At 51.4% G+C, this 22,047-nt stretch overlaps 11 protein-coding genes across 11 annotated transcripts; 8 read left to right on the forward strand and 3 right to left on the reverse strand.

The window, feature by feature from the left end:
* Positions 1 to 121: 121 nt before the first annotated feature.
* On the reverse strand, positions 122 to 1,476 carry BO83DRAFT_362007 (3-hydroxyacyl-CoA dehyrogenase). The gene has a single exon (XM_025529491.1). It carries the CDS (start codon positions 1,313 to 1,315, stop codon positions 296 to 298), a length of 1,020 nt encoding a protein of 339 aa, XP_025387516.1. The 5' UTR covers positions 1,316 to 1,476; the 3' UTR covers positions 122 to 295.
* A 487-nt stretch (positions 1,477 to 1,963) lies between these two features.
* Positions 1,964 to 3,911, forward strand: hat1 (histone acetyltransferase catalytic subunit HAT1). The gene is made up of 4 exons (XM_025536048.1): positions 1,964 to 2,122; positions 2,200 to 2,475; positions 2,547 to 2,811; positions 2,860 to 3,911. Exons 1-4 carry the CDS (start codon positions 2,107 to 2,109, stop codon positions 3,818 to 3,820), a joined length of 1,518 nt encoding a protein of 505 aa, XP_025387517.1. The 5' UTR covers positions 1,964 to 2,106; the 3' UTR covers positions 3,821 to 3,911.
* Positions 3,852 to 5,150, reverse strand: BO83DRAFT_378906 (uncharacterized protein). Its single transcript, XM_025531375.1, has 2 exons — positions 4,840 to 5,150; positions 3,852 to 4,782 (listed from the first exon to the last, which is right to left on the reverse strand). The coding sequence occupies exons 1-2, from the start codon at positions 4,961 to 4,963 to the stop codon at positions 3,983 to 3,985; spliced, it is 924 nt and encodes a 307-aa protein (XP_025387518.1). The 5' UTR covers positions 4,964 to 5,150; the 3' UTR covers positions 3,852 to 3,982.
* Positions 5,151 to 5,378: 228 nt separating this feature from the next.
* BO83DRAFT_362014 (U6 snRNA-associated Sm-like protein LSm4) lies at positions 5,379 to 6,305 on the forward strand. Its single transcript, XM_025529492.1, has 3 exons — positions 5,379 to 5,646; positions 5,714 to 5,905; positions 5,982 to 6,305. The coding sequence occupies exons 1-3, from the start codon at positions 5,644 to 5,646 to the stop codon at positions 6,150 to 6,152; spliced, it is 366 nt and encodes a 121-aa protein (XP_025387519.1). The 5' UTR covers positions 5,379 to 5,643; the 3' UTR covers positions 6,153 to 6,305.
* A 210-nt stretch (positions 6,306 to 6,515) lies between these two features.
* On the forward strand, positions 6,516 to 8,675 carry BO83DRAFT_339074 (pentatricopeptide repeat protein; the record flags this gene model as incomplete). Its single annotated transcript, XM_025528529.1, has 2 exons — positions 6,516 to 7,154; positions 7,213 to 8,675. 2 exons carry the CDS (start codon positions 6,516 to 6,518, stop codon positions 8,653 to 8,655), a joined length of 2,082 nt encoding a protein of 693 aa, XP_025387520.1. The 3' UTR covers positions 8,656 to 8,675.
* A 1,111-nt stretch (positions 8,676 to 9,786) lies between these two features.
* On the forward strand, positions 9,787 to 10,936 carry BO83DRAFT_378909 (uncharacterized protein). Its single transcript, XM_025531376.1, has one exon. It carries the CDS (start codon positions 10,161 to 10,163, stop codon positions 10,581 to 10,583), a length of 423 nt encoding a protein of 140 aa, XP_025387521.1. The 5' UTR covers positions 9,787 to 10,160; the 3' UTR covers positions 10,584 to 10,936.
* A 181-nt stretch (positions 10,937 to 11,117) lies between these two features.
* Positions 11,118 to 11,708, forward strand: BO83DRAFT_378910 (uncharacterized protein). Its single transcript, XM_025531377.1, has 3 exons — positions 11,118 to 11,306; positions 11,362 to 11,386; positions 11,460 to 11,708. The coding sequence occupies exons 2-3, from the start codon at positions 11,384 to 11,386 to the stop codon at positions 11,700 to 11,702; spliced, it is 246 nt and encodes an 81-aa protein (XP_025387522.1). The 5' UTR covers positions 11,118 to 11,306; positions 11,362 to 11,383; the 3' UTR covers positions 11,703 to 11,708.
* On the forward strand, positions 11,451 to 13,382 carry BO83DRAFT_378912 (uncharacterized protein). The gene is made up of 4 exons (XM_025531378.1): positions 11,451 to 11,544; positions 11,609 to 12,159; positions 12,186 to 12,445; positions 12,472 to 13,382. The coding sequence occupies exons 2-4, from the start codon at positions 11,830 to 11,832 to the stop codon at positions 13,196 to 13,198; spliced, it is 1,317 nt and encodes a 438-aa protein (XP_025387523.1). The 5' UTR covers positions 11,451 to 11,544; positions 11,609 to 11,829; the 3' UTR covers positions 13,199 to 13,382.
* A 297-nt stretch (positions 13,383 to 13,679) lies between these two features.
* BO83DRAFT_378914 (putative phospholipase A2 (PlaA)) lies at positions 13,680 to 16,347 on the reverse strand. The gene has a single exon (XM_025531379.1). It carries the CDS (start codon positions 16,258 to 16,260, stop codon positions 13,750 to 13,752), a length of 2,511 nt encoding a protein of 836 aa, XP_025387524.1. The 5' UTR covers positions 16,261 to 16,347; the 3' UTR covers positions 13,680 to 13,749.
* A 221-nt stretch (positions 16,348 to 16,568) lies between these two features.
* Positions 16,569 to 18,862, forward strand: BO83DRAFT_378915 (EXO70 family protein). The gene is made up of 3 exons (XM_025531380.1): positions 16,569 to 17,055; positions 17,117 to 17,334; positions 17,399 to 18,862. The coding sequence occupies exons 1-3, from the start codon at positions 16,772 to 16,774 to the stop codon at positions 18,790 to 18,792; spliced, it is 1,896 nt and encodes a 631-aa protein (XP_025387525.1). The 5' UTR covers positions 16,569 to 16,771; the 3' UTR covers positions 18,793 to 18,862.
* Positions 18,863 to 19,004: 142 nt separating this feature from the next.
* Positions 19,005 to 21,305, forward strand: ade13 (adenylosuccinase ADE13). The gene is made up of 9 exons (XM_025528530.1): positions 19,005 to 19,129; positions 19,208 to 19,294; positions 19,353 to 20,080; positions 20,147 to 20,263; positions 20,320 to 20,392; positions 20,446 to 20,524; positions 20,588 to 20,594; positions 20,652 to 20,709; positions 20,782 to 21,305. Exons 1-9 carry the CDS (start codon positions 19,078 to 19,080, stop codon positions 21,030 to 21,032), a joined length of 1,452 nt encoding a protein of 483 aa, XP_025387526.1. The 5' UTR covers positions 19,005 to 19,077; the 3' UTR covers positions 21,033 to 21,305.
* The last annotated feature ends 742 nt before the right edge of the window (positions 21,306 to 22,047 follow it).

Raw genomic sequence — 22,047 nt, forward strand, 5'->3', positions numbered from 1 at the left:
CGATTTGCCGCAGTGGGAAAGGCACGCCCCAGTCCGAGGCACGGGAGACCCACTGCCGCCCCAGGGATGGTTTATAATTATCTCTTTGGCTACATGTTCTTCTTCTACTTACAATGTATGGGGTAAACACATGAAAGGATATTGTGAATTTGTTCAATCCACCTATGAATGCATGTGGACGGCTTCCAAGTATCGGTGAATTATCGATTTAGCCAGCCGCCTGGGAGTTTACAGGCCGCAATATCCAGACTTCCGCGGGCATCAGTTCCGGGAGGGTTAACATCATGTCTGTTCCTCATACTTCAGGTCCATGGCGGTTGTAATCCTTCATTTGGATTCTAATGATATCCTTCAGTCGTGCTTCCTTTATCTGGATTTGTTCCGCAGACACCGTTCCATAGGCTTCATTCACTTGTGCAATGACCTTTTCCTTCCACTCCGTTCTTTCGTCCCCCTCCACGTTGATTCTCCCCTGCCCATCCCAGATGGTTTGCATAGTGCCACCAAGCTTGTTCAAGAAGGAACCTATGCCACCTTCTCCCCCGCCATACTGATAGCTCTCAAACACACCGTTTCCAGCCCATCTTGGTCCCAAACTAGCCATCAGTATCGTGTCCAAGTCCTTTGCATCTACGACATCTTCCTGAACCAGATAACAAGCTTCCCGTAGTAGGGCGAAGGCTAACCGATTGCCCACAAACCCTGGAATCTCTTTTTGAATGACCACGGGCCTATGTCTCGACCCAGGTAGGGAGAAGTATTCACGAGCAAATTCCACCCGCTCAGCGGAAGTTTCTGGCGCCGGTACGATTTCGAGAAGAGGCATTATATTCGGTGGGTTGAAAGGATGCACAACAAGCAAGCGAGATTTGTCCTGCATCTTGGCTTGCTGAATAGAAGCAGCAATTCCAGAAGTGCTTGTCCAGAAATGCGCAGAAAAAGGGGCTACTGCTTCGATCCGGGTCCAGGTAGTTTGTTTCCAGTCAACATTTTCCGGTCCTTGCTCCTGGATAATGGTCGCCGACGCGCATGCGCTTTCTAGGGTCGAGTGAATTCGCAGACGGCCAGAAGAGACAAGAGACGCTACCAATGACGTTGATGGTTGAGATTCAGGACTTGACCTAGGGTCGGTATTTGGTGATGGCAGCTCGCTCATGTAGATCGGTAGCGTCTTATGGATATATTCCTCGAAATCCGGTCTGGTATCGAAGACATCAACTGTGTTGCTCTCACGGGAGAGATGAAGCGCTGCCATGGATATGCCGATGGTTCCCAGACCGATCAAGGCTATCCGCTGTGAGCTGTACACTGACATGTTGATGGTGCCAAAGATTTGAACGATCTTATTGGAGCTGTGAATTTGCGTTTAGATGACTGTGTAGAGAGCCAATGGCATCAACTGGGCAAGTTGTATGACAGTCTGGGGTTTGGGTTTATCGCAGCAGCAGTGTAATCAATTGCGGGGTGCCAGACATAACTTGCCCCGCCATTGTAGTTCTTAAGAACTACTACTACTAACAAATCAATGAGTCGTCTAGTATTGGGCCGGGGACCTGGAGCCGAGGCACAGCACCTGATTTTCGGACCACCGATACTCTACCTCCTGGAGTACAGAGTCTTGACTTCGTGCTCAAATGAATCCATTTTCAAATAGTTCTCGAAGATTCATGTATGCGAGGTTAGTAGGTTAATCCCTACGTCGACGTCATATGAGGCTGCCAGTTTGGATCTACTTTGTCGCAGCCATTCATAGGAAGCCAGCACAACTACTGTGAAACTCATGCTAAGAATTGAAGGATTGAAGTGTCTCCATGCATACCTAATGGGATTTCTTTTCTTTTTTTTTTTTTTTTTTGTTTTTTTTTTTTTTTTTTGTGGCAGAGCTCTTTGTCTCACTATCCTCTCATCTGACAGACTGCGGAGGACTCCTACCGGCGCTAAACCTAAAACGGTTATAGCTAGCTAGCTCCGCGCAACGCGAGATTCGAAAGAGCAACACGCGCCATCTTCCAGGCAATCAATTAAAGCTCCTGCGCTCTCCCACTCAGCCATCTCTAACCCAAGTCTCTGCTACAGTAGTTGGCTCTCCACTCGGCAACTGGCACAATGAGTGAAGGCGACTGTAATCATCCCCCTTTCTCACTCCATTGTCCTCATATTCCATGTTGCGAGTCGGCTGACTGAATTGGCCTCACTTAGGGACTTGCGACGCCAACGACGCCGTCCATCTGACGATCGTCCAACCCGGCGAGACGAAAGTCAAGACGATTTCCAGCTTTCACCCTCAGTTCACATATCCCATCTTCGGCGATGAGGAGCAAATATTCGGCTATAAAGGGTTGATTATCCGCTTGCGGTTTGCAGCCCATGACCTCCGCCCGAATATCAATATCTCTTACGATGAGAAGTTCAAGCCCGTTGGCGATATTGCCGCTGTCGACCTGCTGGAAACATTGAAACCCTGGGTTCCGGAAGGTTGGTCGCTGTCTGTTCCAGACAAGAATAACCTCTGTTCCCTTTTGGCTAACTCAGGCGCATAATTACAGAGGCCTTCGGTTTACTTCCCGACTATGAGAAGGCTGTTCAGGAGGACGAAGATGCAAAGGACTTTGTACCGCCTGGCAAGCTTGTTCACAGCTATGTCACTCGAGACAGAAATTATGAAATTTGGGCCGGCTCTCTCGCTGATCCTCAAGTTCGACGACTACTGGACCGCGCGCAAATTTTTGTATCGCTGTTCATCGAAGCCGGTACACCTTTGGTCACGGATGATCCTGAATGGACACTTGAGAGATGGACAGTTTACTTTGTGTATGCTTCATCCCGTCCCCTGTTTTTCTATAGCTAACGAAGTTGAAGCTATGAGAAAGTGAAACCGCCTACGCCAACAGCTTCCCAGTACTCCATTGTCGGATATGCGACCACTTATCGCTGGTGGTTCTACCAGCGAGACAATACACAGAGTCGGACAGTTGTGAACGATCCATTCCCAGCACCCGAGATCAGACCTGCTCAGCTGCCGGCTCGGCTGCGAATCGCTCAATTCTTGGTTCTGCCTCCTCACCAAGGCTCGGGACATGGGACTCATCTCTACACCACCATCCACGCCGCATGCTTCAAGGACCCAACAATCACCGAGTTGACTGTCGAAGACCCAAACGAGGCTTTCGATGCCCTCCGCGACACTGCAGACTACCACATCTTGTTGCCGGAGTTCCTCGGGCACAAGGTAGACATCAATCCCAACCCTTACGGAGAGCTCTCAAAGAGGCAGCGCCCTCGACGCGTCCCAACATCGGCACTGATCCCTACGAAGTTGTTGCATGACATCCGTTCAAAATTCAAGATTGCCTCCACTCAATTTGCTCACATTATGGAGATGTATCTTCTGGGGCAAATACCTGCCAAGAATCGCCTAGCCGGGGGAGCCAATATGTCCCGACTACTAATCAAGAAGCACAATGCCGAGGATCCCAACGACCGCCGATACTACTGGTGGCGCATGCTCACTAAGCAGCGTCTCTACAAGCGTCATCGGGATCTACTCATCCAACTGGACTCGAGCGAGCGCGTCGAGAAGCTGGAGGAGACCGTGACGAATGTCGAGGAGGGCTATGATGCTCTTCTCAAGGCCTTCAACGCCCGCGAGGAAGCACTGAAGGCCAAGGAAGAGGAGGCCGGTGTGCTTGCTACCCCAGAGTCGACCGCTGTCCTGGGTGATGCAAGCAGCAGAGATCAGCGGGTAAAGCGAAAGCTCACAGTGGAAGATGAAGAAGATGAAGCCGAGAACGAAGAAGCAGCCAAGCGGACAAAGGTGTGAGCGATGCGTCTAATGTTTCTATATGCATGCCGTTCACCCACCATTTCATTGTAATATTAAACATTATGAAATACCAAAACCACCCTTTTGCCATGAGTCATAACCATATCCTGAACTCCCATACTCCACGATTAGTATTATTACACATGAAGCCATAGTCCCTCATGAATGATAGCTGGGCGGCGGTGACCCCATACTATCCAGGGTATCTATTGTCCCCGACAACGACTTACAATCCACACTCTTCAAGCTACTCGTCCCCGTCGACAAAGTAACGGTCGCCAACCCGACCGTCGACGACGCCTCCGTATCCGACTCCTCTCCACTTCCACCCTTCCCATTCACACCCACTTCCACATCATAAACACCCACATCCTGATCCACTGCCAACTTGGCCCGCGGCGGTGCACTTTCCCTCACCAACTCGCCCACATACTCCAACGCCTGTCTGAAACCATGTATCTCCGCCTGCATAGTAACAGGAACAGGAGCATCGGCCCCAGCAAACACACCCTCACCCTCATCATCAGACAACCTTCCCATCTCCACATCCCTTTCCCGCACACCAACAGACCCCATCACGATCGCCCCACCATCATCATAGCTATACCCCTGATCCTGGCACTGATACTGATAGTAAGAAGTTTTCCCTTCCCACCATTGCTTCCATCGATGTCTCCTCGCAGCGGCTTTGTACGCCCTCCGAGCTTTCCGCTCCTCGCGCTGGGCAGCCCGGTCTACTCGGCATCGCTGGCAGCGCATTGTGTTGCTGCCAATTCGGTATGCCAGAGCGCAAAGCGCAATAATGCAGATGAGGACACTCAGGTTGATGAAGTAGTCGCGGAGAGTTAGGGCCGAGAGCTTTTTCAGGAGGGAGGCAAGCCACTGGAATTCGAGGAGGGTGTGGATGTGGTCATTGTGATTGGGGTTGTCGTTGTTGGTGTTCTTCATGATGTGGGTGTCTATAAGGGTTGTTTAGAATGTGGGATATGGTAGATAGTAGTGAGCGGGGGACTAACCGGCTGCTGTTGAGATTGTAGTGAATGATGGTGATGGTAGAGGAATGGGTGCACCGGCTGCCAGACAGGTGAAGTTGGTAGTGGTTAGACATATTAGTGTCAACTTTGTTAGTAGCCATTGCATGGTGGTGGTTTTGTGGGAGGTGCTACATGGACGGGGGAAGAGAGACATGGGATGGAGGGTATTATAGGTTCATGTAGTTGGTGCAGTTGGGGTGGATTGTAGAGAGTGAGATAGTGGTCATGTAGTAATTGATTGGTAAATAGATACAAACGATGTTGTATTCATGAGCAAACTATCTAGGACAGAGAGTGAGAGTCATACGGGCTTTAGGACAGAGTTAAATGAACGGACATCCTTGGCCCTCGGGCCTCCTCTCCCAAGACCGGAGACAGACGGAGTTTACTAAAGAACCCTGTCTCATTAATTAGTGAGTATTATAGCCAGACACTAACCACAGTCACAACTCTAAAGTAGGGCACATTACTTCGCTCTTACTGGTGCCAAACCAGATAAGCAGCAGCGCCCGGCGGATCTCGGCCTCATGTTTATCCGGCACTCTCCGTCGTTGCGAGCACCGCTGCTGGGAAGCTCGCGGGGAGCTTTCTTGGATTCATACTTACTCTGACGTCGCCAAGAAGGCTTCTATTTCCCTTTGAACTCCCTCTTTCCCTTTGAGAGAATACGGCGACTCTATTGGAGTCTTTTCATATCTTGCTTTTCACCTCTCACGGAGTTGACTCCATCTGTGTTTCGATCCGCCCACAACGTCGATCCGTCCATATTGATCACAAGATCGCAAGATGGTAATCACCTTTGAAGCCTACCGAAAACCATTATATATGCTATAGTTACTGATTCTCCGATGAACAGTTACCTCTCGGTCTCCTGACGGCCGCGCAAGGCCACCCCATGCTCGTGGAACTCAAGAACGGCGAAACCCTCAACGGACACCTTGCCAATTGCGACAACTGGATGAACTTGATACTCAAGGAAGTTGTTCAGACGAGCCCCGAAGGTGATCGCTTCTTCCGGCTACCGGAGGTCTACGTCAGAGGAAACAATGTGAGTCGCTTGCCTGCATCCACCCTGGATGCAAGTTAATGCAATCCCTCCGTTCTTCCCGTCTAATCGCTTATAGATCAAATACCTGCGAATCCCCGAAGAAATCATAGAGATGGTGAAGGAGCAACAGGCGAACCAATCGCAAAATCGCAACCGCGGGCCGCGTGAGGGTGGTCGGGGTGACCGAGGTCGTGGTGGAGGCCGGGGTCGTGGACGTGGCCGCGGCCGTGGTGGCAGAGACGCTTGAAGTGTTATTGGTTTTTTTTTATCTACGAAAGAATGAGAGAGATTATGAGCGATACCCCGGGGGGCAAGGTTTAGTAGGGATTGAGTTCGCTAGGAAATGTCCGTTTTGACGGGTTAGTCGAGCATGGCCTTGGCGTATCTGGTTGTATTTGTCAATGGGAAAACATGCCACCTAGGCGTCCTTCTTTCTTCCAATACATTGTAGTGTACGGATTATTCAAAAAGTCAAAATTCGTTGAGCCTTGTCCGTGGGCTTCGTCTCTGTAACTTTGCATGCATAGCGTCACGGTCACGTGCAGATATAGAGCTTCTTTCGGAGACCGACCAAATTGTAGAGAATCTTCCGTCATTGCAAGGGCTCGAGATGCCGCGAACGACCCTGGTACTCGATGGACTGTGGTATTGCCTTTGTCCGTCATTTAACGCTGCGACCTTCAATCGAGCTACACCTTCCTTTACAGCAGGGAGACGCATCCCTAAACATAATCGCATAACCGCTCTACGAAGCTCAATCTCGGATCCTCCGCGAAGATGCCTCACCAATCTTACCCCACGACCGACCGACGCAGCCATTGAAATTGTCGAAGACAATAGACATACTTTTACTAATAGCTCATCATCCTCCGATCAACAACCCTTCGATCCTGACGATGCAGGCGCGCAGGACAATGTACGCCCAGGGAACCTTTTATCGCCAATGGAGCGATTGACCAAGCCGCCACCGGGTGTACCCAAGTATTTCAAACACCTACCTTCGCAACGTCTAGAAAATAGGCTACAAGAGCGAGTAGCTCGATATCCGAGAGTTCTAAGTGCAACGCAAATCCTGCGTGTTCTAATCCGAGACCGCCATGTCCGCCCGGAGATGCGACATTACCGGGGGTTGATTCTTGCTAATTCGGATCCCGAACGTGGGTCGCCACAGGCTGTTCGCGCATTACTAAAGGAGATGGAGGAAAATGGGATACCGGCTGATTCGGGGACACTTCATGCAGCGCTACAGGTATGATCTTCGAGTCTGGAAACGAGGCACTTGCTGACGTGCTCGCTCTTACTCTCAGGTCCTTGCGGTTCATCCGGATTACCTCCTACGTCAGGAGATTGTGCGCACGCTTCGAGATCGATGGCTTCCGTTGAGCCCCGCCGGATGGCACTTTGTGGTCGCTGGGTTGATTCGAGAGCACCAGTTCGAGCTGGCGTTGGATCATGTCGAGCAGATGGAGAGGAAGGGTATGGTCGTTGAGAATTGGCTGCATAGCCTACTTATATATTACCTTTGCGACTTTGGAGAGTTCGACGAGGTGGTTAGGCTGATGCGCTCACGGACAAGCCAGGGTCTAGACATGAGCTCGGAATTGTGGTTGTACGTGCTGGAGGTGGCGAGCGCTGCTCTGCACTACGATACTACACGGTACATCTGGAGACAGATGGTGGAGCTGAGATATCTTCATCCTGGTTATCCGCTGTGCAGCAATGTCCTTAGTGTGGCGGCGCGCGCTGGAGATACCGAGCTGGCGGCATCGGTGATCCGCTTCCTCGTCGAGGTCAATGTGCAGCCTCAATTGGATGATTACGAGAAAATGGTGGAGGCCCATGCTGTGTCGGGGTCTTTGTATTCTGCATTTGAGGTGCTGTGTAAGATGCATATGGCGGACATTGCGGTAGAGCACCGCTCCACGCGTGCCATTCTTACGCATCTGCTGCAGAGTAGAACGACCCCACGTGGCGCATGGACGATGCTCAAGCAATTAAAGGCCACCAAACTGACAGTGCCGCTTGGTTGCGCCAAAGTGGTGTTGGAGATGTGCGAGCACGAAGCCCTCGATAACCCGTCGGTGGTGTACGAGGGAATCGCGTTCTACAAAGAACTATATGCGCTCTGTCCAGACAAGGCCGACGTTTCCGTCTACAACATTCTCCTCGGGATGTGTCGGCGGGCGCGCAATACCGAGGCAGGCATGTTCATCGCGAAGGAGATGGCATCTCTCGGCGTGATCCCGGACCAAGGAACATTTGAGCATCTCATCGTCATGTGCCTGGAAGCAGGCAATTTCGAGTCCGGGTACATGTACTTGCAAGATCTGCTGGGACGGGGGATCCGCCCCGGCGAGGAGACACGAGCTGCCATCCGGGAGCTCTGTTCTCCATCAGAAGACCCATTCGCGTCGCGCCTCAGGCATCATCCGCAGATCCAGGATGGGTCGGTGGGATGTCTGGTGGACGAGATCAGTAATACTCACGAGCCGACCGATTCGACGGAGCAGCAGGAAGAGGAGGGGAACGGGAAGGAGGAGTCGTTTCATCGCTCGGGACAGACACCGACCCAGGCAGAGATGGAACGGCAGGCGTTGCATAAACTCCGACGGGCCGCAGCCAAGGAGAGACGCAAGCGAAAGAGACGACTAGCAGCCATCGCACAGGGGCAAGAAGAGGAAGGCTGGTTAGACTATGAGCCAGGGGGGCTTATTCCTGAAGACCAGCTCGATGCGAAGAGAAACAATTGAGCTGGGGGATAGAAATGGGCAGCTGGAAAGGGGGTGGTGTGTATCCTCCCTTTGTGTATACTACTACTGTATCTAGTGTAGAATCTTGGCCCCTATGCCAACAACCTAAGCGATGTATTTAATTTAACAGGACACAAGCTGACAGGCATCAATTGAGCTGTCAGGAGAAACACTTGTCCGTGATTACTTGTCAGACTGATGCCCGTGCTACCATGTAGTAAAATTAAATCACCACAAACGTGCACTGTTTCTGCCCGGGACATTCGGAGAAAAAGGAATGGGGTGGGTGGGGAGACAAGCAGCAGCCGAGGCCAGGAAGGATTCAAGCCACAGGAACCATCATGCATCAAGCAGAGTCGGGGGATAAGAATCGACAACCCGCAAAACTTAGATATTACTGCGTACTATCTACCCCTGCTCTATGTATAGTTAGTTTGAAATTTTTAGTTGGTTAGTGTGGACTAGGAACCCCCATCTGCGACACGCGGGCGCAACATAATGGAACCATGCCAGGAACCTCAAACCGCCGTTAGAATTCAATGCCCGGATTTTCAGCCCTGACCAGCGGTTTGAACTGGAGGGAAAAAAACCCGCATGGCTTTTCTTGTCCCACTTGTCGGAGAAATTTGTGGGTTTAATTCCTTTGTCGTGGGATATCGCCGAGGGGAGGTTCAGGTTACTCCTGAACTAGGTTAACTGTTGGTTCCTGGTTTGTTTGCTGTTGTACTGTGGGAGCCTGGGAGGGTTTCTATTCTTATCCGGGCTGCATGAGATTGGGATCGACTTGCATGGACCCTAGGAACTAACAGTACAGTAGTTTGGGATGTAAGGGAATGGATGTATGCATGAGTTGTCAATTGATTCTATCTTGGAAGTTCTTTTTTATCATCAGCCAGCACAGACAGCTTTCTTTTCTAATCTTCCTCGTGTAACCATTTGCAAATCCACGACAAACCTAGTTAAACTCTTCAGAACTTTTTTGGGTCAAAGGGATAATCATATGGAGAATAAGAGACACACCAACACACACCGATCCTTTTTTAGTTCAAGGGATCGTCGCAGTTGGGCCAATGCTGGTTCGTTTCACCCGCAGCTCCACTTCTTCTTACTCTCTCACTCCTCTCTCTCTCTCTTACTCTCTGTTGGGGTCGGAATCAGAAGCAGTTCGGAGTTGCGCTTGTTTCTGGTTCTCCTTGCCACCTGCACATCATCCCCGGCTTATTATAACTATTCGCCTCTGTCCTTCCCTCTTTCTCACTACAATCTACTATCTATCTACTATCTACTTTCCCCAATTTCTATACAAAAGTATTGTATCCTTCGAATCAGCTATTGATAATACTTAATTTCCTCCCTCTTATCTACTATCTCAATTACCAACTATCGTTCCACCCTCCAACGGTAGACATACATACATACACATCCTCCATTCGCCACTCGGATACTATACATCAAATCTTATTGTTACCCTCACCACACAAACAAAGGAAATATACTCTATCAACATGCAGCTCCTCAACTACCTCCCCGTTGCTCTCACCACCCTCGGCCTCACAGCCTCGGCTTCTCCTCTCCGCCGTGCCGACAGCCCAGCCCTAACCTGGCACGTCTCCAACTTCACCACTGGCTGCTCCCCGGCCGCCTGCACCTACACCTTCAACATTTACGGCGTCGCCACGGCCAACACTCCCGGTTTCAATGCCACTTGCACTGGTAACTCCAACAACACTGCCCTGACTGCCTGTGGTGGCAACCCTCAGGTCCAGTCCCGCATCCAGCCCGCTACCTACCCGGAATGGAACATCCGAGTCGAGCATGCCTGGACTCTGCCCGGCGACATGGAATTCTATGCTTATGGCGAGACCAATGTTACCTCGCCGACACCGAAGTTCACCATTCCTGTCACGGAGGAATATGGTGTTGCTTAAATGCGCCTATAGTGGAATTATTGGTGGAAAAGGAGGTTGGAAGTTAATGACTTGAGGTCATGAAATGGGGTTATTACAGTATAGATAATGAAGGGCGGAATGAGGACAAAATACTGGAAATATTCGCGTTTTAGTTTATGTATCATATTGATCCGGATTTGATGGGCTGGTTCTTGATGACTGTTTACAGTTTGGTTTTCGTTTGGTTTATGATGAATAGGGTTGAGGATCTATAATGTCTGGTTACAAGATGGTCTGGTCATGATGGTTGATTGCTTGATTGATTGATTGATTGATCTGGGAAAATACATCAATTAGTCTAGTCGGAATCTACAAATATACAAGTATAGTACCAACACCAACATACATCACAAGTTTATGTTCCTTGATACAAGATATTGGTTGTAGTCTGGGAGATGGGTTTGATGGGGTTGGAATGTGTCCCGGTGACATCATCCCGACCCTTGCAAATCAATGAATGGCCTTCTTACAATGTTTTCCCCGACAAGCTTGATCATGTAGCAGCTGCACTGCCTCTCTCTCCCCTGTCAATCACTCTCTGCTTGGCCTATCTCATCCCCATGTCAATTACATGGAATATATAACCTTGTTCAGGTCTCTCCAGTCTATCTGGACCATCCATTTTCCAAGAGAATCGCCAGGTTGACCCGTGCGTCATTCGCCTGGCCACCCTGTCTCCGCCACGATCCCCTCACGATTCAGGTCTGTCTTTCACCCCCTTGCATGTTCCTGAATATCCCCTGATCAGTTCGAGTAGAAATTCCACGTCGCTTGATGTTATGGTAAGCACTACTATTCTCCAGCCACTTCCTATCCTCATTAGTAGCTGACCATGTAATGACTGGAGCTACGTAGGCGTCGATCCTCCGGCAAATTGTTGCCGGCCCCCGGTTACAACATCCTGAAGCTGGTTTAGACTTGTGCTATGTGACCGATAACAGTAAAGCCACCAACCCTATCATTTTACTACTACTAACTCATTCCCTGCTCCTGCGCACTTTCAGTCATCGCAACCTCCGGGCCCTCCTCCAACTACCCGCAACGCGCCTACAGAAACCCCCTGGACGAGCTCGTCAAGTTCCTCGACTCGAAACATGACTCCGACTGGTGTATCTGGGAGTTTCGCGCTGAAGGCACCGGCTATCCCGACTCAGAGGTCTATAATCGCATCCATCATTACCCATGGCCCGATCACCATCCGCCCCCGTTTGCGCTTATCCCCGCCATGACGGGCAGTATGCGCAACTGGATCCATCGGCTCGATGAGCCTGGCACCAAGGAGATGAAGGATAAGAAGAAAGACAGAGTCGCTGTCGTCCATTGCAAGGCCGGAAAAGGCCGCAGTGGCACCGTGGCCTGCAGCTACCTGATTAGCCAGGAAGGGTGGAAGGCAGACGACGCACTGCAGCGATTTACCGAGCGGCGAATGCGAGTCGGGTTCGGGGCTGGCGTGAGTATCCCAAGTCAGCTGCGGTGGGTGGGATACGTGGATCAATGGACGAACCAGATGGGGAAGAAGTATATCGAGCGGCCGGTGGAGATCGTCGAGGTGCATGTGTGGGGCTGAGAGAGGGAGTCAAGGTCGCAGTAGAGGGGTTTGAGGACCAAGGGAAGAAGATCAAAAAGTATCATCTGTTCCATCGGAGTGAACGTACAGTGGTCGATGATGGGAAATCGAAGACGATGCCCTTAGACCCAGTCCCAAACGGACATGCCGATAACAACAAGAAGAAACAACCTCAATCCGCTGCGACATTTCCGCCTAGAACAGAAGACAGCCCTCACCCATCGACCGATTCCCCGCCAGAACAGACACCCCCCCGAGACACCTCTCCGCCATCGTCTTTCGTCCCAAGTCCCCCATCAGCATCCCCACCTCCGACGTGAACATCGACTTCGAAAGACGCAGCAAAGCCGCCTACACCGGCTGGGCCATGGTAACGTCCATCGCGCACGTCTGGTTCAATGCCTACTTCGAAGGCGGCGATCAGCATGACTCCGGCGTCTTCGAAGCCGAATGGGAGGCCCTCGACGGCATCAAAGGCACAACGCGCAAGGGCGTGAAAGCCTTAGACCGACTGAAAGTCGTCTGGCGATACGCCAACCAACCAGGCACCTCCCACCCCGACACAGGAAGACCCATCTCCGAGCCCAAGCCCGGTGAACCAATTCCCGAGACTCAGCCACCGGACTGGCACATCCATGGCACTGGCTCCAACTCTGGTACTGACACCCCACGAGACCAGGACGATGAGAACACACCGCCGCCTCCCCCATCTAAAGATCTAGAGGCCGACAAGGACCTCGAATCAGAACAAGACAGCAGCTCAACCAAACATAAACACAAAGACAAACATACTACTAACGAGCACGACCACCCCCTCCTCTCAGACCTCAGCACCGCTGCCGCCTCCGCCGTATCTTCAATACCAGGACTAGGCAAGCAGCTCGGTCTGCGCAAGCAAACCGACGAAAGTAAAGACGTGAGTCTTGCGGGCAGTAGCGAGGACGAGTCGGGGAGAAGTTCTGCTGCGCCTTTGCAGGCGAAGAAAGATACAAAGAAAGAGTGGTCTTCTGTTGACGAGGGTAAATAGCACGATGAATCTCTTGTGAGAGATTGGTCCAATGTATGTGTGAAGCAATCCTCTGATCTGTATTAACTGTTATATGTATAGGAGGGGGGTTTCGACTGGATTGGACTGGTCTGAGTTACGAGATTTTGTATATACTACATAGTACACGATACAGGTATACGAATACGAATGTACTGACAGCGAATGACCACCTGACTGATAGGAAGGTGCGCGTATCTGCCTGCTTAATTAATAATGTCTCCAGTTAAATCAGAACAGCTAAGAGTAGTAGGATTTACGGAGAACGTAAAGAGATGTAAGTAGGTATAACCATACCAATCGAAGTTATCATATCATAATCACACCATACTAGCATATCTAAAAGTAGATTATCTTCACACACACACACAAACAATGCTTTGCTTGAACAGTTGCTAGTAAAAGAAACGAAAATAGAAAAAAAGGAAGTGAAGACCCGCAAACCTCATTTCAACTCCAAATCTCCTCAATACATAAACCACTTACAACTCCACAGAATATGCCACATGCAATTCGTCAATAGTTGATCAATCCTACAGCGGCACGAACCCCTCCATCCGCTGCCTCGATTCCCGTTCTTCACGCTGTAACCGATCATTCTTCTTCCGCTCGTACACGGCCCGCACCACACGCTTAACTTGATCCTCACCCTGGGCGAAGTTCGCCTTCGCAAGACCGACCACTGAGTCGATTTGTTCGGGTGTGTAGACGAAGTTCCATGTGGAGAGGAAGTCGTCGACGTCTGGGTTGATGGTGCCTGGGTATGGAGTCAGAGGTTTAGCCGGGTCGGAGACGCGGGCTTTGGAAGTATTTTCGGATTTGCGGGCAGGAGTGCGGGACTTTTGAAGGGAGGAACTGGTGGGGAGCTCTGGGGCGGATGGATTGGGGAGTAAGGGGAAGTAGACGACGGCGATGCCTGCGTCTGGGCGCATGAGGTGGAAGTCGGATTCGGAGTGATCGGTGTCTTGTGGGTGGAAGAGGCGCTTGGATGGTGGGGGTTCTTGGCCCGACACCATTTCTTGGGTGGTGCCTACCCAGATGTTGCAGTAGTCGAGGTCGGTGGAGGTGGAGGGATGGTTTTTCGTTTTATTTTGTGCACTTGTGGGTGGGGTGGTGGTTGTGTTGTTTGAGGTAGTATTTTGGTTGGTGGTAGGGCTGTTGGGTTTGCTCTTGTCCTGGGCTTCGGCCATCTTGTTGGCTAGCTCTTTCTGGGAGATGTTCTGGGCCTGACGGAGCATTTCTTCGGTTTGTTTGAGTTGCTCGTCTTCCCTGGGCCATCCGGCGCCTATTGGCCAGCCCTTAACACCTCGTTGTCGAGCATATCCGTCTACAACGGAGAGCCAGTTCTCTTGTTTGATATCGGCTGATGCGTCGAAGGCGATGATGACGTCGACGTCTCTACCAGGTCTGAGGAGCGGGTAGATGGGGAGGTTGTTGCTCATGCCTGCGTCCATGAGCCGGAGATGACGGCTTCGGAAGATGGACTCTGGACAGGACGGTGGCAGCTGATCTTTCATGCCGAGTACATAGTTTGGTATGGTGGCTGGGTCAATCGGGTGAACTCGTACTAGATCCTTCGTCTTGCCTTGGATGAGGGAGTCTATGCCGCTGAGGCCTGTGATGCCTTTGATAACGGGCCGTATCTCCTTGTAGTAATGAGACAGTGTAGCACAGAAAGCACTTCCCCAGACACCCATCAATGCGGGAACGCGCAGCTCAGGAATGGGAGAGATCTCTTCAGGTTTAACATTGACTCCACCGTGGAAGTGTCTTCCCAGCGCCCATGTCGGTATTCCTGCACTGAGCTCCTCGCAGAAGAATTCGTAGGGTGTAAACTCGAACCACTGAAACCATGCCTCGTTTTTCGACTCTTTAATCAAATCTTCTGGCTTCTCTCGTTTCTCGGGGTTCTCTTGGTTCTCGAGCACAGGAATCTCATGGCGGACAGCCGTATAGATGGGAAGTGGATGAGCTCCGGAGGCGAGGTTATATCTCTGGTTCGATAGCTTCAGATCCCTATCACAGACGCCTAATTCTCCCTTGGGCACCAGCAACCGCGCAGCCAAGAGCATGCCGTATATATCCACCAAGCCAAAATCGGCACCGGGATCACCTTTCAGCTTTTCGACTAAGCCGCTGAGAAGATACTTGTTTGTGGGAGCATTGGTGAGTAGCTTGAGGGCTGCCGGTGGAAAGGCCAAATGGACTCCCAGTCTGTTTTTCAGATGGTCGACCATTTTGTTGAAATTGCGCCCCGTGATGGACGAGTGGTAGAGCGTCTGCAGCCAACAACTGCCACTTACGCCAGCAGTATAGGTAACACAATCCCATAGGCCAGCTTCTTGAGTCGCGAGGTACGAGCCGGTGCCAGCGACAAGCGCACGCAGACCGCCACCCGAGCCGCACATGGCAATGATGGGAACATCGTCCGGATGTATTTCATCTTCAGGGATGTCCAGATAAGAGGCCAGCGCCGCGGTTGCGTATTTTTGCCGCTTCTGTCTGTACGCCAATTCTTCGTTGCAGAGTGTATCCCCCACTCGAACTTTGGCCTTGCGGAGAATTTCTGGGTTGATGTCTGGGTCGTGAGCTTCGTGCCAGATATCGTCTGCAAGGGAGCCAGGCGCCATGGAGAGCTCGCGCTGGAGCTTCTGCACCGACAGTGGAAGCAATCGGGTCCAGTCTGGAATGATGTAGTTTTTGATGTTGTCGAGCTCAATCCAGTCGGGAGTGCCCACAGCCTGCTTCACCCCCTCGAACTTTTGCAGCACATTCGTCCATATCGAGCCTGCATCATGGTGCGGGTCTTCCTTGGAGCCATGACCCAACGGGTTCCAGTCGGAGCTTCCGGATGATTTATCCGACCGTTTATCAGAGCCCGGGTTTAAGCTTGTTGAGAAGAAGCCTTTTGGGCCGGTTTGCAGCAGCAATTGCTTATTTGACTGAGTTCGGCCACTTGTAGTATAGAGGAGACCGCCGCCTAAGGCAATCAAGAGGGTAGGAGGAACAGTCCAGCGTAAACGCAGTGCCTTGGCAGCCCCCATGTTGCAATGGGTACCGCGTAGGATTAGGGAAGTGGCGGGAAGCAACATGCAAGTGATGAAGCCATGGCGGCCAGGCCACGACGATCGTGGCCGGACTCCATTCTTAAAGCGAAGCTGGAGCTGGAAGACGCGCCGGGAATCTGCCGGAAACATGACGACATGTCACGTGGGGCGCATCCAGGAAATCCTCGGCGCCGCAGACGGGCCGAACTTACTGGATGGGGATTAGCGCCCCTCTTCTGTCCGGGGGAGATTGAAGGGCCACAAGCTTGCTTCTTGAGCTCCTCTCTCTCGCCTACTAGTATGCTTGCTTCATGAGGCCAGGTGCCTCATCGGCCAGCTGTTCTTTTTGCTGTCCTTCCCCTCTTTCTTCTCTTCTCTTGCCTGACCGCCAGGGTCAAAGACATGACATCATCTCCTTCCGTCGCGTGTGTCTGATTCCGGTTACGAATCCCTGATTGCCTGACACACTAGTGGGACCTGCGCCGATCGAGATCGAATCCTCACAGCCATGGTTGCTCCCAGGAACGCCGCCTACGCGGAGGAGAGCGCGGAGGTCGAGGTGCTATACGCCAACCTCGAGAAGCTCAAACTCCTTACGAAGAAGATTCAAGGCTCTTTGAATCGCTTGGAAACCGGGGGCAATGTGGTGAAGCATGCGATCGGGCCAATCTACAGCAATACCCAATCGCTACAGATCACCAACAGCAACATAGATAAGGTCAATGAAGCCATTGAACGCCTCCGCCAGCCTCTGGATGCCAAGGGCAAGGAAGAAGGAATTATACGATCAAGGTATGCAGCATCTTCGCGGGTTCGGGCTTATTCAGGGAATGTTTGACTTACATCCGTTCAGCCCCCAGACCGTCGGTTTGTCGCAATACCTATCTGCTGTGAAGCGCGTGGAAAAGGCCTTGGTCGACCTCAACTCAACCAATCTAAGATCGAACCAAAAAGCTATCTCCGAATTTACTTCTTTGCTGGTGCTTGGAAACTCCCAGCTCCAGGACATGCTCCGCGGCACACTGAGCGACTACGTTAATCCGATCGAACCATTACACTACTTAACTAAAGGTCGGCGTCTAGTACACAACTCTCACTCAGACATGAGATACTAATGATTTGCGCCTCGCTGTAGAACTCTCATTCCCCTCGCTACCTGATGAGACTGTCGCGGAGTTGGGCCCGGTATGTTCGGCTATCGGCTCTGCAGCAAGCTATGGGCCGCAACGGGGTGATGGCGGAAACCCCGCTCTCAAAATTTACGCCGATATTCGCGGACCATATATCACATCGAGCTTGCAGAACCTGGCCATAGCATCTCTCAATACTGTCAAACGACGGGCTGCCGACGGTCCCTACAGGCAAGGCACCAACGGTATCGGGATCTATTCCAACGCTTTAGAAAGCTTTATATATGCAGAACATGATATTCTCGTGCGGGTCTTTACAGGTGATCAACGGGGACTGGCTTTGCAGGCAACTTGCCGCTCCGCTTTGGGCGAATATGCGCAGACCTTGCGAGAGCTCAACCAGTATATCAGGGCAAACCTCATGACGGATTGCTTTTTGGCGTTCGAGATCATCGAGATTGTTACTGCCATGTCGTACCGTGTGGAGTCGAAAACTGGGGAGCTGAAAAGCCTTTTCATCGAGGCTCTCAGGCCGGTTCGGGAGACGGCAAAATCGTCGCTTTCGGAGTTATTGGAGGAGACAAAACGCAAGGCCGCAGGGATTACCATGCTTCCGCCAGATGGTGGGTCTGTTCCCCTTGTCAATGAAGTCATGAGCTCCCTTACCACCCTGACGGGCTATTCGGGGCCGCTCGCATCGATCTTGACATCTCTGGGAGATGGAAACTGGCGGTCCACGACCAATGCAGCGCCCACGGCGCCCTTGGATGTCAGCCCGGACAGCATGACCCTTTTATCGCACTTCATACTCGATATGATCGAAGCTCTTATGATCGCCCTGGAAGCTCGAGGCCGAGCACTTCACCGCTCAAAGGCAGTCCAGGGCGTTTTCTTGTCCAACGTATTCTGTACAGTGGATCGCTCCATCCGTCAGAGTTCTGAGTTGGCCCGATACCTTGGCTCTGCCGACAGCATTGCACGAATCGACACATTCCGCAAACGGGCCACTTCGACGTATCTCGATGCATGGAAAGAAACTTCCCACTATCTTCTGGATGTGCAGTATACCTCTCGGGGCTCTGGCGGGTCAGCACGACCGGCATCTGGAGGTGTCGTCGACTCCGCCGCCATTGTTAAATCACTTTCATCTAAGGACAAGGACGCTATCAAAGACAAGTTCAAAGCTTTCAATGCTAGTTTCGATGAACTGGTGGGCCGCCACAAGGCACTGTATATGGAGCGGGAGGTGCGCGGGGTGCTGGCTCGGGAGGTCCAGGCTGTTCTCGAGCCACTCTATGCCCGATTCTGGGACCGCTATCATGAGATCGACAAGGGACGAGGCAAATATGTCAAATACGACAAAGGCAGTTTGTCGGCTCAATTGGCGGCGCTTGGATGAGGATGGAAATCTTAGATATATATCTACCTTACCTTCTTATATTCCTAATGTGATAATATGTGTTCAAATAAAAAAAAGGCCTCCCCCACGATTTGGGCGTCATGTGGTGATAAGCAACTCCGGCGATAACGTGACCGATAAGCGGAGACCCCGCCGCGTTCATCCACTCCACTAGAAATTTGCTGGTCATCCCGCACAACTTTCGCCTCGCCCCTCCTCCGCCTTTTCCCCTTTTCCTCTTCCCTCAATTCCTTCTACAATCTTCCTCAATTCCTCACGGCCAAGATGTCTGCCAGTAACGATGTCTACCAGACCCCTCTCAACTCGCGCTACTCCAGTAAGTTACCCGATATCACCTCGGGCGACCTCCTGCCCTCATAGTGCGATATCGGACTGACGGGACACCAATCTTCAGGCGACGAGATGAAGTATCTCTTCTCTCCCAGGAACCGTTTCTCTACCTGGAGACAACTGTGGCTCTGGCTCGCCGAGGCCGAGAAAGGTAAATCATACTGCCCATTGTCGTGCTTTTGTTTCCGTTGCCCGACTAACCCGCACAGAGCTCGGTTTGCCGATCTCCGACGAAGCCATTGAGCAGATGAAGGCCCATCTCACTATTCAGGACGACGAATTCAAGGTTGCCGCTGAGGAGGAGAAGCGCCGTAGACACGATGTCATGGCTCACGTTCACGCCTATGGCCAGGTCGCTCCTGCCGCTGCCGGAATCATCCACTGGGGCGCCACCTCCTGCTACTGCACCGACAACGCAGACTTGATTTTCCTCCGTGATGGACTCGACATCCTCATCCCCAAGCTTGCTGTCGTCATTGACAAGCTGTCTGCCTTCGCTAAGCAGTACAAGGACCTGCCCTGCCTGGGTTTCACCCACGGACAGCCCGCTCAGCTTGTTACCGTCGGAAAGCGTGCCTCCCTGTGGATCCAGGACTTGCTCATGGACCTGAAGAACCTCGAGCGGGCTCGCGATGACCTGCGCTTCCGTGGTGTCAAGGGCACCACCGGTACTCAGGCCTCTTTCCTCCAGATCTTCGAGGGCAACCATGACAAGGTTGAGCAGTTGGATGAGCTGGTCACCGAGAAGGCCGGTTTCAAGTCTGCGTACATCATCTCCGCCCAGACCTACTCCCGTAAGATTGATGTCGATGTTGGCAATGCCCTCGGCTCTTTCGGCTCTACCTGCGAGCGCATTGGCATTGACATCCGTCACTTGGCCATGCTGAAGGAGGTTGAGGAGCCTTTCGAGAAGGACCAGATTGGTAGCAGTGCTATGGTGAGGAAAAAAATTCAAAGGACCAATGAGAGCTACAGGAAATACTAACGTGGTTGGTCTGTGCAGGCTTACAAGCGTAACCCCATGCGGTCCGAGCGTCTGTGCTCTCTCGGAAGACACCTTCAGAACCTCCCCAAGGATGCTCTGGACACGTACTCCGCTCAGTGGTTCGAGCGCTCTCTCGTAAGTTTGCGAGATGTTTCTCGTTATCCGACTTCATTCATTAACGGCATGAACAGGATGACAGTGCTATCCGCCGTATCAGCATCCCCGAACTCTTCCTTTCGGCCGATGCCTGTCTCATCCTTTTGAGTGAGTTTTCAGCGCCTTTTCCACTCATCTCTCCCGATGCTGACAACCGTTAGACAACGTCACCTCCGGCTTTGTTGTTTACCCTGAAGTCATCAGACGCCATGTCAACGATGAGCTGCCCTTCATGGCCACGTAAGTTCCAGACGCCTCTAACCCCATCTTTGAAGCTCCAGCTAACCAAGAGACCAACTATAGTGAGAACGTAAGCCTTCCGCGTCCAGAACCGTGTCTTCCAATAATACTAACCATAGCATAACAGATCATCATGGCCTGTGTGAAGAAGGGTCTGTCCCGTCAGGACGCCCATGAGGAAATCCGTACGTCGCGCGGCCCCCAATCCAGTCCCACACTAGCTAGCCCTAACCTAACAACTTCTTGCACTGCAACAGGTGTCCTCTCCCACCAAGCCGCCGATAACGTCAAGAAGCTCGGCTTGAACAACGACCTGCTCGACCGCGTCCGTCGCACTGCTTTCTTCGCCCCCATCCTGGATGAGCTTGATGCTCTCCTTGACCCCAGCACCTTCGTCGGCCGTGCTCCCCAGCAGGTTGAGAAGTTCCTCTCCACTGAAGTGAAGGAGGCTCTCAAGCCCTACGAGGCCCAGGTCGCCAAGGCCGAGACCTCTGCCCTCTACGTATAGTTTCTTCCACACGCGCGCACATATAAACACGTCATGGAGTTATACCAAGCGGGTAGGCCGGACAGGAGCGAATTGGCGTTTTCTTCCTCCACAATCTCCCTACACAAAAGCGAAATCTAGTCATGCGATATGCCAGCGAAATCTGTTCCAAGTACCTTGGTTTGACTAAAAACGGAAGAACACTATAAAGGCCGTTTTAGCAGATTCCAGCAGTCTAAAAGACCATGTGTATAGATAATATAATTGATGAAATGATACGAGATGTTAATAATGCACATTGAATAAATATTCTCCTTGTTGGTCTCTATGTTCACAGTTCAAGTGACGTTACACGATGTACCTGTCTAGCGGAGAGGTACATACTACATACCCATTGTACTTTCCGTCCCCTTATCGGAAGCCTAGAACGCAAGTGGCAGGGAAGTTGCTGCTGCAGCCCCGACGGCCCAACCAGTCGGCTGTGGTAAAACAGAGTTTTGGCAGAACTCAAAACTGTGGGGAGAAATTTTACTGCAACATTGTATCTACAGGTCCCCAGGCTGTATTCAAAGACACGGTATGCAAAATAAACTACTACTAAGTAAATGTGTGAATCTTTCCGGTTGCGGGTATCTGTGTTCTATAAATTCAGTGTAGTGTATTGTGAATGGTTCAATCGAGAAAACATAGACACAGTAGTAAATGATGATGATAAATGTCAATAACGCCTTGGCCATTATACCAGACAAATAGATGTGATGTGTGGATGAAGCTGCGAGGTTACATGATGGAACAAGAGAGGAAGAAGAAAAATGCAGTGAAATAGATATGAGGGTGCGCGATGTAATAAGGTAGAGCGAAAGAAAAAGAAATAAAAAGCGAAGAGAAAGAGGAAGGAGAAGAAAGAGAAGTGAAAAGTAGGAAAAGAAGACACCTGTCCCATCCATCATAAGCAATCTGGCTCGGAGATAATACTTCTCAGGAAACGTCAAGGTTTGACAGATAAGACAATACAGGACAAAAAAAGCAGCGAAAT

This window comes from Aspergillus eucalypticola (genome assembly GCF_003184535.1).
Source record: "Aspergillus eucalypticola CBS 122712 chromosome Unknown BO83scaffold_14, whole genome shotgun sequence".
Lineage (NCBI taxonomy): Eukaryota > Fungi > Ascomycota > Eurotiomycetes > Eurotiales > Aspergillaceae > Aspergillus > Aspergillus eucalypticola.